This window comes from Maniola jurtina, chromosome 6 (genome assembly GCF_905333055.1).
Source record: "Maniola jurtina chromosome 6, ilManJurt1.1, whole genome shotgun sequence".
Lineage (NCBI taxonomy): Eukaryota > Metazoa > Arthropoda > Insecta > Lepidoptera > Nymphalidae > Maniola > Maniola jurtina.
The window spans coordinates 8,968,146-8,982,261 of NC_060034.1; the positions used below are offsets into that span (position 1 = coordinate 8,968,146).

The 14,116-nt window shown below is 36.9% G+C and overlaps 1 protein-coding gene across 2 annotated transcripts in view; it reads right to left on the minus strand.

Annotated features, from left to right (window-relative positions):
* LOC123866102 (semaphorin-2A-like) overlaps nt 1-14,116 on the minus strand; it is an 83,627-nt gene that overhangs the window by 3,436 nt on the left and 66,075 nt on the right. For both annotated transcript variants that reach the window (XR_006796127.1, XM_045907459.1), the window contains exons 5-13: nt 11,543-11,813; nt 10,230-10,460; nt 9,755-9,900; nt 8,916-9,031; nt 6,496-6,650; nt 4,540-4,720; nt 3,892-4,167; nt 2,850-2,984; nt 1,920-2,028 (exon numbers count right to left, since the gene is read on the minus strand). Coding sequence is in view for 1 of the 2 variants with exons in the window: in XM_045907459.1 (XP_045763415.1) it covers nt 1,920-2,028; nt 2,850-2,984; nt 3,892-4,167; nt 4,540-4,720; nt 6,496-6,650; nt 8,916-9,031; nt 9,755-9,900; nt 10,230-10,460; nt 11,543-11,813 (1,620 nt within the window). In the remaining variant the exon portion in view is untranslated. The remainder of the gene's footprint in view (nt 1-1,919; nt 2,029-2,849; nt 2,985-3,891; nt 4,168-4,539; nt 4,721-6,495; nt 6,651-8,915; nt 9,032-9,754; nt 9,901-10,229; nt 10,461-11,542; nt 11,814-14,116) is intronic.

Below are 14,116 nucleotides of genomic sequence, written 5' to 3' on the forward strand. Positions count from 1 at the left end.
TAAAATGGACCTAATAATCCTGGATCGAGTTAAAAATTCTTGTTGTTGTGGTGTCTTGTGGACATACTGAAGTATGAGATACGGGACTTCGACTCTAAGCTTCCTTGCCCGGACGTATCCTCACAGGTATCTTGGGCTACCTGGATAATTTCAACCCTTTTCAAAATGGGCTGAATGGGGCATTGCTTGATTTGTCTCTAGGTTCTTGATGTTAAATTTGGTGATTGGGGTATCACATATTATGATGGGTGGGGTATCATTACCATTGATGTTAATTTAACGTTTAAGCTTGGAAAGCTCGTCGTAGATGTATAGACAAACATGAGCTTTAACTACAATGTAGTATGTTAAGGTTCAGATTCACTTAACTCTGAAGTGTACCGATGCTCGAATTCTGTCAGCGTTAATGAGATGTAAAATCTTATAAAATTCTCCATTCGCAAAACCTATACAAAAATCTATATATACCTATAGTTTTACACGGCAGAAAACACACTAAATGCGCGCGTACTTATTTACAATTTGTGATACAAGAAACTGCAACCGTAGGTACGAGTATATTATGTATAAAGTACGTGGTAATACCTACCGATGCGCCGCGCTTCCGTTGCGCGTTGTGTATTCCAGGATTTTATATTACTGAATAAAAATTCTCTGTACGCATTGCGTTTAAATAACGTTATTCTATTTGAATTTATATCAATTAAATATGTTTGGCTGTTCAATCATTTTGAATATTATATTATAGTGCTTCAAATTAACTTCTGCCGCAGGCTTCAATGTAGTTGTTAACAAACATAAAACCTGTATCTATTAGATTTCTGAATTGCATTTAATTTTAAATACATAGTATTAACGTACTGTGCCTATCGTATTATGCAATGCAAAGTTTGCTTGGTTTTAATCATGACTCTTGTTCGGTTGGATTTATTATGTTAATTCATATACTATATGTATACATATATACCTAATTATTCAATTACTGCTTGTCCAACATGTAACAAATAAAATAGAATACCGGGAAATTAATTATTATCATAGATGCTTTTTAACTTTTAGTACCTTATATGAATTGAACTAATGAAAAAGTGCAGTAGGTATCTCATAACATGTGTGATTCTGTAAACTTGCTGACTGATCATATATTATTACATCTGATAGATGCTCGTAATGATTGCATTTCTAAATAAATATTGTAGTAAATGTGTAATTTATTATTCATTATGTTAAAGTAACGCTGAACTGTTTAAATTTAATTATCGCCGAATCTGTTTAACCAGGTGTTATTTAACTGTTGAATAGTTGGCCAGTAGCAGTAGTCAATATTATAATGTTTCTAACTACATTATAATTATATTAGAATTCTAAAAATATTTTTTCCTTAAAAGAACATTTTTTGCGAGTAGGTTTGACTGAGAAATATTGACTTCATATATTGCAATTAAAATAAACGTTTGAACTAACGAAGGATGATCTCAGACCTGAGACTATTCTGAGACAGACTTCAATTGAAGACGTTAGAGATGGCTTTTGCATTTTTTATCAACATAAGTTTGAATCTAAGTTAAACATGACTATTTTGTGAAAGGTACACACTGTATTAATTTAATGTTAGATAATTACTGCACATTAGGGTAGGTACCAATTAATATTGACCGCAGGTCTGTCGATAGCTGTGAATTAGCAAATGATATATATGTAGTATACTAATTAGTTAACTAATCATCAGTAATTAAACCTATTTCCAGTATGATTAAAGGCAATTACGTTTCGTACGTTTTAAAAAAATCGCCTGTTATTCCTGTTCAAATAGCAGTCATCAATATATTACAGGGTATTTGCAGCTAGTTATTAGGGGCAGGTAATTATTATTTCCTATTTAATTTTTTTTACGTATAGTGTAGAAAAAAATGTCTCACCATTTGCCGGGACTCCCAGGCTTTCATAGCACTCTTGTACTTTTCAAACTCATGACACCAATCCGAGTACACTTGTCTGTACTCCTGCGATTTGTTAGGCTGCGTACACCTGTGACATATAGAATAAGTTAACTTCCGCAAAGAATCAGCATGGCTGATGAACAGCCATGTCGGAAATGCACCCAGTAGGTACAATGTGTTTGGCAATATCCCACGCGGGTATAACTTGTGAAGTAATTAGAGTTTAGGCCATATTAATTAATTATTAACAGTTAAGTAATTAAAAAAAAATAGTACAATTTTTATTTTATTTTTTTAATTATTAGGTACAGTTTTTTTTAAATCAATAGGATAATGAACTTCAAAAACTTCAAATGTATATTTACAAAACAAGGCGCGCTGGCTTATACATATACCCAGTTAATTTTCTATGTGAAATTGCTCAGGCGTTGTTCAATATTATACCTACGCCATACGATATCACCCATTGATATTTTCTATTTGATAGATTCGAATTCGAATATTTCTAGCGCTACGCTAATATATTTGAATTCTATTATAGTACCTACATTAGTGTTACTCGTGTTTAATTTTACGATAGGGGTCTCACAGGGGTTTTGTATATAATAAGTAATAATCTTTCTTTTTCTCTCTCGTCTGGCTTTACAAAGATTAGCCAATGTCAAGTTTGTAGTTATTTACAAGTTAGGGAAACTATAAGTATGGATTTCGTTGTCTGTGCCGGCGCTCACCGACACACGCGCGGCACCCCTTTAAGGCACTTCCCAGTCAGTTGCACCACCAAAAACACCAGTAAAACACAAAACCCGGCCACTTTTAACAAAAAAAAAAAAAAAACACTCCAAAAAGAAAAGGCAGAGCACGCGCGCCAGCAAACACCAACACAGACGAAGTCATTATAATCATTACCTATGAATATCAATATCCAGATTATAGGAAGCGATGAGAGTGGGCCCATAGTAACACTCGTACCGCCCGCGGTCTGATTCTGTCACCGACAACAAAACCAGCCCGCGCTCTGAAGTCTGTAGCACCCTGTCCCAGCTATGAAATAACATAAAATCAATTTATCTTCTTGTATTTACAAGTGTATGAACTTTGTATGAACTTTGATGATGAGTGAGCATTGTATGAACTAAATTTCCCGATCTCGCACGTGATTATTGATGTCCTGAGAGTAGTGTGGATCATCCTCATTCAGATATCTTTTGCCAACAAATATATGAAACTAAATACTTAAAACAAGAAAAAACACCACAATTTCAATAAGAATTCTTTATTACGAGACAATCTACTAAATTATTTATTACTAGGTAGATCATCTTATGCTATAAACAACTGCTGTTGGTAAACCTTTAAAACCAAGATTTCTCAAGTGTAAACATGAAAATTTAATATCTTTACTTTTGTGATGCAATTTGTGGCGTTCAGTCAGACTTTAAATTAGGTACTTGTGTGAATATTTTAAGAGCTGTTATATTTCAAGTACTTATTCATTTTTACTGTTATTGTAAATAATGGTTACAATGTGCCATTTAACTTGTACTTACTATAATATATGATTATTAAATAGGTATTAAAAGACAAAACACGGAAAAGACGGACGATATTGCGTGCGTCATCTAGTATCTTAATTTTTTTTTATGAGTGTGATGTGGCCTAGTTGTGACAAAGTATATCTATCAGTCAGTTGCGCTGACTAATTGTTGATCAAAAAGAGTAACTGGATGGTTAACTGATTTTGGTGGTCTAATTTAGGCCCCATGCCTCCAAATTTACTAAGAACAGTCGCGTCGCGTCGTCGCAAAACCTAGGTTTCTACGATTTTATTCTTAACCATTGGGAACGTAAGAGGGCAAAATTTTGTAGCCTTTCAGTATTAAAGAATAATGAGTGTAGATAGCACAATGAATTGATAGGAGACTAGTGCAAGTAATCAAAAGCGACTTACTTATAACTGATTTTGTAGCGACCTCTTTCCCTCGAATGGTGGTACCAGGCCACGATCTGATCTTTTAGCGCTTCTGGCGTTTTTCCAAATGCCGCCAGGTGTACGCTTTGGCCATACCCGGCTCTCACTGTTTTGAGAGGCGCACTGGCTTCGCAGATTGATGGCGTGGAATTAGTTGCATCGTGGAGGAGGCCGGGAGCGTATGGTCGACATGCTCCCACTTCTTTATCCCACCCGCAATACGGATCGAGGACACAGCGCACGCAACTGTCGTATCTGTTTTAATACAATGTGCCCAGTCATAAAGTGCACAAACGATAAGAAGTAGGCTAAAAATCATTTTAAAAAGTGTTCCAAATCTTAGTGGGGTTTCTTAACAAACGTTGCGTAAAAAGCGCTGCATTCATACCAAGGAACTTTTTTCCCGTGCGTTATCTCCGATCAGTCGACAGACTATAAGCAAATTTGTTAGGATCAGTTATGACTTTTACAGGATCTTAGGAGCAGTGTCCTTAGATCTGCACATTAACAAGCACATTTGCCCGCTTCAGATGATTTATACGTTCCACTGTTAACAGGCTATGTGCCAGTTGATTAGGGTGCGGCAACAAGCGTAACTTAAAAAAAAATCAGAACTTCTTCACATACCGGTGTGTACAAGCTCGTAATGGTAATTGTCTCAGACGGTTGTCCGTGGCGAGGTACAAGGCGTGCATTTGCCGGGACAGTGCGAGTGCGCGCACTGGCTCGTCGCCTGCTGCTCGCCAGATATCAGCCACGCGAGATCCACCTCCAGTCCACTGCACTATTTTGTATACTTCGCCTTGACCTAGTTAAAAGAAATTTCAATTCGATTTTTGACCAAAAACAAAATCATCAGAACACTTAGGCTGAGATCTATCAATACAGCGTACTCTTGACTTTGCTCAGACTTAAACTTCAGTTAAAACGAGACAGTTTTATGTCTTAGCTACCCGAAGTTGAAAGAGGCGACTTTAAATAGAGAAGCTTTTCGGATGATGATCGCCAAACTTCGTTTCGAAGAAGGCACGTGGTGATCATGAGTTTTATGTCAGCAGTAGGTATAACGCTGTCTCATTTTAACAGTCTTACCTACGTCTAAGCAAAGTCAAAGTGTGCTCTGTAGATTTTAACCTTAGGGCTTACGCAGACGACAACGGTTTCTTATCTGCGGAGGACAAAAATTTATCACATGTATAACATGCAGAGCACACATAAAACACACAATGGACTAATAATACGGCGAAACACCGTTAGTAATTGACGGCGGACTTTTGTTCTCCACGTAAAAACTGCAACTTCTACGGGTTACTTTTCAAAGTAACGTTAACTATGTAGATACTTAACTGAAAAACGTTATTTAAAATCTCCATCCAATTTTGTCAGATTCACCTTACTCTGCCTACGCCACATTTAAAAAAAAAAATTACACTCAGAACTCAGAGCTCAGATAGTGGCTAAAAACGCAAAATTAATGGATAAACTATAAAGGAAGTGTAGAGGGCTTAGCTCCCCGAATTCTAAAAAGAATTTTGCATGTAAAAATCAAAAACTTTCAGGAAATTGTTTTTCTATAAAACCTTGTACCTATTGTATTTGTTTCTCAATTTTTATATTAGTAAACGTCCGAGTACCGCAAAACTGCTCGCATTAAATTTATATTTTATTTCCGCTATCTTTTATCGAAATCAGTCCCGTACAATCAGGTTAACGATTCTTCCGAGAGGATAAAGTACCATAGGTGACCAGAGTATTGTCCAAAAATGCAGAAAATTGTAAAATCAGTTTGTCACTTTATACAGCAACTTCCAATGAAAGCCCGTAAAATTAAGAATTCATCACAACATTCATGCAATACGCAATTATTATGCGAGCAAAAATATTTTGCAAAAGCAAGATATCTACTCGTACATCTTTAAGTAATATGTCCATAAAAGTTCCGTCCGCGGTTCTGAAAAGTTTTATTTAAGTATTTACCTTGAAACTGCTAACAACCACTCTTATTTATTTAGAGTTTGTACAGTTGTCTGACCTTTAGTATATTGTTTCCTAGAATTTTATTTTAACTGAAAGCGAAGTCAGGGCTAAGTGCCCACTAGGAATAAAACTTGCAGAAGTTAGGCTGACTACTGTCATACCAATTTCTACAAGTTTTAGCCATTATACTAACTAAACACACAAGGTTTTAGTTGTTTAGTAAATAAATAAATAAATCACATTTTATATAACTAACTAGTTAAATATAACAGTTTATACAATAATGACTTACAAAATGCTACAAAAAAATTCTGTAACATTTTTATTATTCGCTCAGAGTATTATATAAATAGGTATCTTAGCGAATATTTTCCAGACAGAATTATGTTCCGGAGGGGTAAGCAAACAGTGGGTCCAATGCGATTAACCCGTGCTGTTCTTTAATACTGAAAAATACGGTATATTATGTAGACCGTATATTACGCGGCTCGTGCAGGTCTCAAGATTCCTTACTTTTGCAGGACGTATCCTGGTATGCGATCACTCTTATGCGGAAAAACTGATTTAAATAAATTATCAAATATTATACTTATTTTATTGACTTACTGGTGCCTGCGTAGAAGACTGTGTAAGTGATATCATCCCCCAACATGTCCACAAACTGTCTGTCAACCACTAGAGTGGTAAGGACTAGATCTCGTTTGTAGAAGGCTGGCGCATCGCCTTCTTGTCTTACGGCTGAATCCATTAACGGATGGGACCTGGGAAAAATTATGTAACCTTAAGCACTAGTCACACAACAAGTATGTTCTGGAGCATTGCCACTGATTAATAAAGACGTTGCAATAACTGGAGCCCGCAGTGCAATGAACAGTGTGACCCTTTAGCACGGAATTGCTGTATGACTAGTGCATCCATACTTATAAAGTTGATATCTTCTACAAAATACCCGAAAAGGAAGAAAGACTTAGAACAGAGTTCAAATATTTTACGTTGACTAAATTTACCGACGGGGAATTGAATCTGAGAAATCTAACAGGACGTGAGAAAACAAGTCTGGTTTTATCCAATGTAAGCTATGTGCCAATAAATACTCTTTTCTTCAATTTTTTATTTTATTTTCGCACATAAGTTATATGATTCAAACAAATAAGCACTTATTCACAAATAAATAAGTTCCTAAAAAAAAGGAGGAACAAATTGTTACTACGGGAATGAGGGTTATCTAATCTCACATCCTTGTGTGAAAAAAGTTTACGAGTAATAGGTTCGTAAGGCCTTAATAGGAACTTTGTGATGGATATATAGGAGTACCTAGTTGGTTGCTCAGGTCGCCTACAAAAAAAAGTCTATCGTCGTCAAATAGTCCTTCAAAATAAGCTTATGCAGTCTCGTTTGAGTGAACCACAACATTATTCAACCATCAATGGATAAACGCACCTATTGCCTCTAGACAGCAATATAGCAACAGCAGCCTGGGACAGTACGAGATACTTTGAGGCCTAAGGTGTTAACTATATTAAGTCTCCGGCGACTGCAATAACACTGTCTCAAACACTCCTCTTTGCATAGAAATACACCACCTCAAACACACAACACCAAATACAACAGCATACAGGAAATTGCATAGGTTTAGTAGCAAGACAACGTACCTAATTACTGAAACCGAAGTACAAAATCAGTTTAAATGCTAATTCAGCAGTGTTTGTCTTGTAATAACTTAATTGATCCTGATACATACTTTTAAATATTATAAAGGCGAAAATAATCATCCGATTTTGACAAAATTCTGGGGAAGGACATAGACTACTTTTTATCACGGAAAATCAAAGAGTTCCCGCAAAATTTTTAAAAACCTAAATCCACGCGGACGAATTCGTGGGCTGTAGTAACTAAATAAACCAGAATGAAATATGAGCACCCTGACTACACGTTATCTTGTACTTTGTCCTACCCCTTATGTTTTTGTAAAGCGAACCTAAATGAAGCGAGCCTACGAGTCCGAATGGAGCAAATGGGGAGATGACGAGCGAAGCAAGCCGGCGACATCCGTAGCGAATCGTAGGTTGAGTATGTGAAACTGAATGAAGGAACGACGAGCGATGACTGAAGATAATGAAGAAGCGCGTCTTCTGGCCATTTAAAAATACACTCAGTAAGAAATTCAAATTCATTTTACATATAGGTATATCGCTAGAAATATTAAGTTGTTATTTTTTATTATATCGATTAGCAACACGACTAGGGCAATAATCTTAAGCCGCCTGTGTGACCCAATTAGGAGAGCTTGCGCGTCGCAAAACTAACGGTAGGTAGATCTAACCTTGGTTAGATTAGTCTCGGGGGAGACGAAACGGTCTGGTTTTCCATTAACCTTATTCCGTGAGATCCATGCTATAATCAGGTAGGTACAGTTGTTTGCCTTTGATGAGAGATTAACAAACAAAAGTCCATAGAAAATCTCTTGAGACTTGTTTGTTGACAATTTAGTTAGTTAATTGGTCCAAATACGTTAGGCGTATTGCTCACAGGACCAAGACTCCGGTCAAGAATTGAAGCAGACATCGTAGACGTATGTTTAGAGGCACGTCTTCTTTAGGTCTTATATTCAAACAATTCTTTCTTTACGTCATGTACTTTGTGGCGCCTATAGTATGTAATGACTCTAACACCGTGCACCGGCTCAGCAGATTTTGCTGCATGTGAAAAACTGACAAGAAATTCAACAGTTACATTTTTCGAAACGCAACAGAGAGAGCCAGCGCGTACGAGACCTTCGTTATTTTATAAAAGCCGAAAGTTTCTCTCATTGGTCTGACACGCGCTGGCTCTTAGTCCCAGCCGGTATCAAATCGAAGACGCGGCGAAGTCAATGTAAAGTCGCAGCGGTCAATTGAATACTGCGGCGTACTTCGATTCGAATTGTGTTTAAATAATTGGGGAAAAGCAGTCACAGCCAATGTCAACCACGCTGCGATGCCGCCGATTTTGCAGTGAGCGATGTACCTAAGTGCTTAATTATTTACCTTATGAAATTAAGTACGCTATCAGGAAGGGCCTCAGTGCTATTAACGCACGTACCAGGCCTGGGCTCAGGAACTCTTGCTCTTAACACCGGCAACCACGCTGAACTTGATGTCGCCTGTGTGGAACAAAACTTATCTTTATATTTTGAAGGCAAGAAAATAAATGTTTTGCAGTCTGAAACATAAAGTTGCTAACTTTCTGTGTTGTGGTGTGTCGTAAATCGTGATGGGGAAAAATGTGGGTAGTGTGACATTTAGGTCCTATGTGTTGCTTTTATGTTAACGTTAACATCACGTATACGCCAAACTGTCATTTAGTATGGATGGAAAAGGGAACAAAAAACTTTCCCGTCGTTTTTCCATGCGTCCATTATGACAGGATTTACGCTAGAAAAGTCATACTATGGCCTCAGAATCATATGTTTCATATTATGCAGACTATGTTGGGCACACAGACGCGCTTGGATTAGTCGTTTGCCATCGTGCTGCAGTTCGTTGAGTTGCGGCACACATAACTTTAAATCTCACAAGGATATATACTTACTATAATAAACTATAAGGACTTCGTCTGTGGTGGCGTTTGCTGGCGCGCGTGCGGTGCTTTTTTGGAATGTTTTTTGTGAGAAGTGGCTGGTTTTTGTGTTTTGCTGGTGTTTATTGGTGATGGAACTGACTAGGAGGCGCTCTAAAGGGGCGCCGCGTGTATGTCGGCGGGCGCCGGCACGGACGAAGTCCATACTTATACATATAGTTTCCCTAACTTGTAAATAACTACAAACTTGACATTGGCTAATCAGTGTCAAGCCAGACGAGAGAGACAAAAAAAACTATAAACGTACTTGCTCCTTGAAACGGCCGGCAAAAGCTTCTTGAATATCGTCCATAGTGTACGTACAAATTGCGGAGCCGATTAGCCCATCGCTGGCGCCTGTTGTGAATGCAGCGTAGAACCGACTCGGGTCACCCGGCATTTGATACACGCTCTCTAAATACAAACAGAAATAGGTACACAAAAATGTATTCGTTTTAAAGCGGCTGTGACTAAGAAATAAAACAAGTTAAATTTGGTCGGTTAATTAAAAGCTATCCTCCATGCTAAAGCTAAGAGCTTTTAAAGAAAATATTCCCACTGAAAGCAATGAAAAACTCGTAATTTTTAAGGCTCTACACAAAGTACTTAAAAGATGCCTTTTACAGCTATACTAAGAAATTCAATTTAACAATAACAATGAAATATATTCAGCTTTGTAATAAGTTTGGCCCTTTATATTCTAATTATTTAATTATTTATGTACCATCGCACTAAATACTTACGTATTTCGTCGAAATAGAAGGGAAATTCTCCCGGTATGCTACAGTTAAGCCTAGCTTTCAAATAAGTAGCCCAGTTTTGGCTCAGTATATGCTTGCCGCCAGTGTCTTGTTTGCATACTCTGGCAACGCGAGAATACACCGCTTTGCCACAGTTCATGAACTCCACTGCGGTTTCCCGAAAAAAGAACAGGACATATTCCCCGACGTCGAATGACCCCACAAAATTGGTTTCTGAAACAGATTGGAAACTTAGTGAGGGCCCAATGGGACCGAATCACAAAGCCTTAAATTGATTCCTGGATTCGGTTTATAGCGATCGTGACTTGTTAAAGTGATGCAAGCAGTTTTAATTAGGAAAGTACAGGAACATTGACAATAAATAGGTACCTACATAAAAAAGGTACGCGATTGTAGTATTTTTATTGAATAAATTCATTCACGCACCTTTTCAATGTAGCTATTGAAATAAATGTTTTCAATTCAATGAAAGGGTTGTTAAAATCGTTTTACGGCCTTAGAAATCTAGTACTGAAACCATAAACATCACATTTTCCTGATTTAATACAATATTATTGTAACATTAATGTGGACTTAGTCATGCAATTAAGTTTCAAAGCTTTATTAGGTTCAAAGCAAAAATAATATTAAGTGATATGATATTGTGAAAATACCAGAGGCAGTCGAAGTGTTTCCAATTGATTGAATACATCAAATAATTGTATAAAATATCAATTCTATCCACTCAGGCATGAAATACAAAAACAAGGCAATGCTAATAAATGTATAGTTGGAATTCGACTTAGCAACGTAAGGGTATTTTGAAATCGCCTGGTAATAGAAAAGTCACATTGTATTATTGTATGCTTTGTTTTATAAAAATAATTATTAATAACAATGAATCATTCAGTTTTAAGCCAAATTGCCCATTAATTGTTACTAATCCAATCTGTAATTTCTCGATAAGTTACTTAGCAACATGATATTTGACAAAGTATTTCGGCGGTTGATAAGTGAAGTTGACTCTACACGGGTCGATTTTCACTGAGCGACTAGTCACCGAAAGCTTGTTTACTAGGTATGGCCGTAGTGAATATGCAAATTTTGGCATTTACATGGTCGATTTTCATCTGGTTTCAGTGATGTGGAGACAATATACCTGAATAAATTCAAATTAAGACACAAAAAGGTGGATAAAAGTATTCAATCCATTAGAATCTTGAATATTTTTCCATTTTTATTTTATCCATTGAAATCTTGAATGTTGCCTCTCGCTGTATACTAAACAGCAATCAATTTAATGACGTAACACTCACTATCCAACCATTTGGAGTCGTACTTCAACGTCCGTTTGAAGTTGAACCTCTTTTGACCCGTACGAAAATCAAATAGGTCATTGCGGAAAATGACCGGGTCTGCTTTCGTGAACTCCGCATTGGTGCCCGCGTAGAGAGCTGGCAGGCCGCCGGGGTTGCCCCGAGTGACCCACACGGCTGTGCTATTGTCCGCTGGGTCATAGGGACACTTGGCCACGCCGAGACCAACGCCTGGCACGTATTCGTGCCGAGGCAGGTGAGTTAGGTTTAACTGTGCGAACAAAATAGGTCAGTTATTATAAATATCCCTTCAAATCCTACTAATATTATAAACACGAAAGTTTGTAGATGTGTATGGATGGATGTTTGTTTATCTTTCACACACTTTCTGATAATGAGCATTCGAAAAAAGAAAAATTTTCTGCGACTAAAATTGTAACTGAAAATCGAAGTCTCGGAAGATCATACAAAGATGTGTTAATAAGACAGCCTGGTATCAACACAGAAAAGCAAGAATCCACAGATGAAGAGAGTCAACAAGAAAAAGATAGAACGGAAACAAAGCAGCGTGTAAAACGAAATAAGAAGATTAGGAAACGAAATAAGAATAATACGAAAACAGGAAGCAGTGGTGAAGAGAAGAAAGAAAGTAATACAGGTATGTCCATGGATGAGTGTGATGATGAAAACAAAGGCAATGAGAAGAACAAATTCGAGAGAAAAAAAGGTAGCATAAATTATATGAAATTAATTCAAAAATTGAAAGAGATATATTTGTCGGACTGCACTTTCGAAGAAAAGATTAAAGCATTTATTGGTTTTATTATTGAGATTATGAAGTATATTTCGGTTTGGTTTGGGGATAATGACATCTGCACATTGCTGCTTTCTTAATCAAATTATGGATAGTGAGAAAGACTTATTTTGTTAGATTAAGAATTTTGTTGTATTGTTGTATTTAATTAGATTATAATAGGGCTGACATGTACTTTAATGTATCAAAGCCCTTAAATAAATAAAGAAAAAAAAAAAAAAAAATCTTTCACACAAAAACTACTGGTAGGATTTGGATGAAATTTGGAATGGAGATAGATTATACTCTGGATTAACACATAGGCTACTTTTTATCCTAGAAAATCAATGAATACCCACGGGATTTTTAAAAACCTATATCCACGGAAACGAAGTCGCAGGCATCAGCTAATTTCAAATAATATGTCAATAAAGTGTCTGTGATAAGTGATTTCAATAATTAATTTAAATGTCTTTTTTGTGATGATACCAACTGGCCCGTTGTTGAGACCTAGGAGACGTCTCTAATGGATGTCTTCCTTATATTATATCAGTCAACAAGTCAGGAGAAGTTTTTTTATATAACCATAGTAAATCATAATTTGCTATATTACAAACCCCAAATACATGTTTATATTCGAGCTAATTTTTGAAAAGGCTATAATAGCAATTTTGTCAGGACTTTCTCGTGAAGAAAGTTGACAACACATTCATACAAGTAAGTACCTACTTACATACTAAATTCCCAAATACAATATTTGTAATATCATTTTCCTCAATGAGTAAGTAGGTACAGTAATATTTTCGTTCACTTGCGGTATTTGAGCCTAGCATAAACACTAAATGAACTTCGCTGCAGTCACTTTATAGTTTTATTCTACAAACTCCGAAAGTAGATAAAAGTTGAAATTACTTTATAACGAACTTAAAAAACGTATGCTCATAAAGATAATGATGTTTTCAGAACTCATTTCAAGAACCATTAAACTTGTTCATAGTTAAAATTAGCTGAAAATCCATTATGCACCTTACTCTTCACACTAATATTATAAAAGCGAAAGTTTGTATGTGTGTGTGTGTGTGTGTATGTTTGTTACTCCTTCTCGCAAAAACCACTGAACGGATTTGGCTGAAATTCAGAATGGAAATAGGTAATATCCTGGATTAGCACATAGGCTACTTTTTATCCCGGAAAATCAAAGAGTTCCCACGGGATTTTGAGAAACCTAACTCCACGCGGACGAAGTCGCGGGCGTTAGCTAGTAATAAATAATTATTATACTCATCGTGTTTTCAGAGATCACCACTTAATTAGATTACCTCCACTCGACTAGCTATATAAAACGAAGCACACTATTAATACATGAAGTAGTAGCGGGTATTTTAAATACAGGCTACACTGCAGTTAAATAAGCATATAAGCTATTATCCTGACCGCAATGGGGGTTCGCTATAAAAGTTGTTCAGAGGATAGATAACCATTAACCTCACGTAGACCACCCACCCGTGTGGAGTTGGCTGCTCTCCCATCGGGCGCGTCCCCGGTTGGCGGATAGGGGATCTCCCTCACCAGACTTGTCTGGCGGGTACTGGGGAAATAAAATACTCAGCGCGGACCAAAAGCAAGCACAACAAATCCAGGCAGCGTCTGTACTCGGAGCGAGCGGCTGTCTGGTCAGCGTCTGTCCCACATTGGGCGGCTGTTTTTCCGGAAGATGTTAGTAGGAGAGAGAAGGAAGGGAGATAATTGAACATGCAAGCACAACAAAAAAAGATACTACC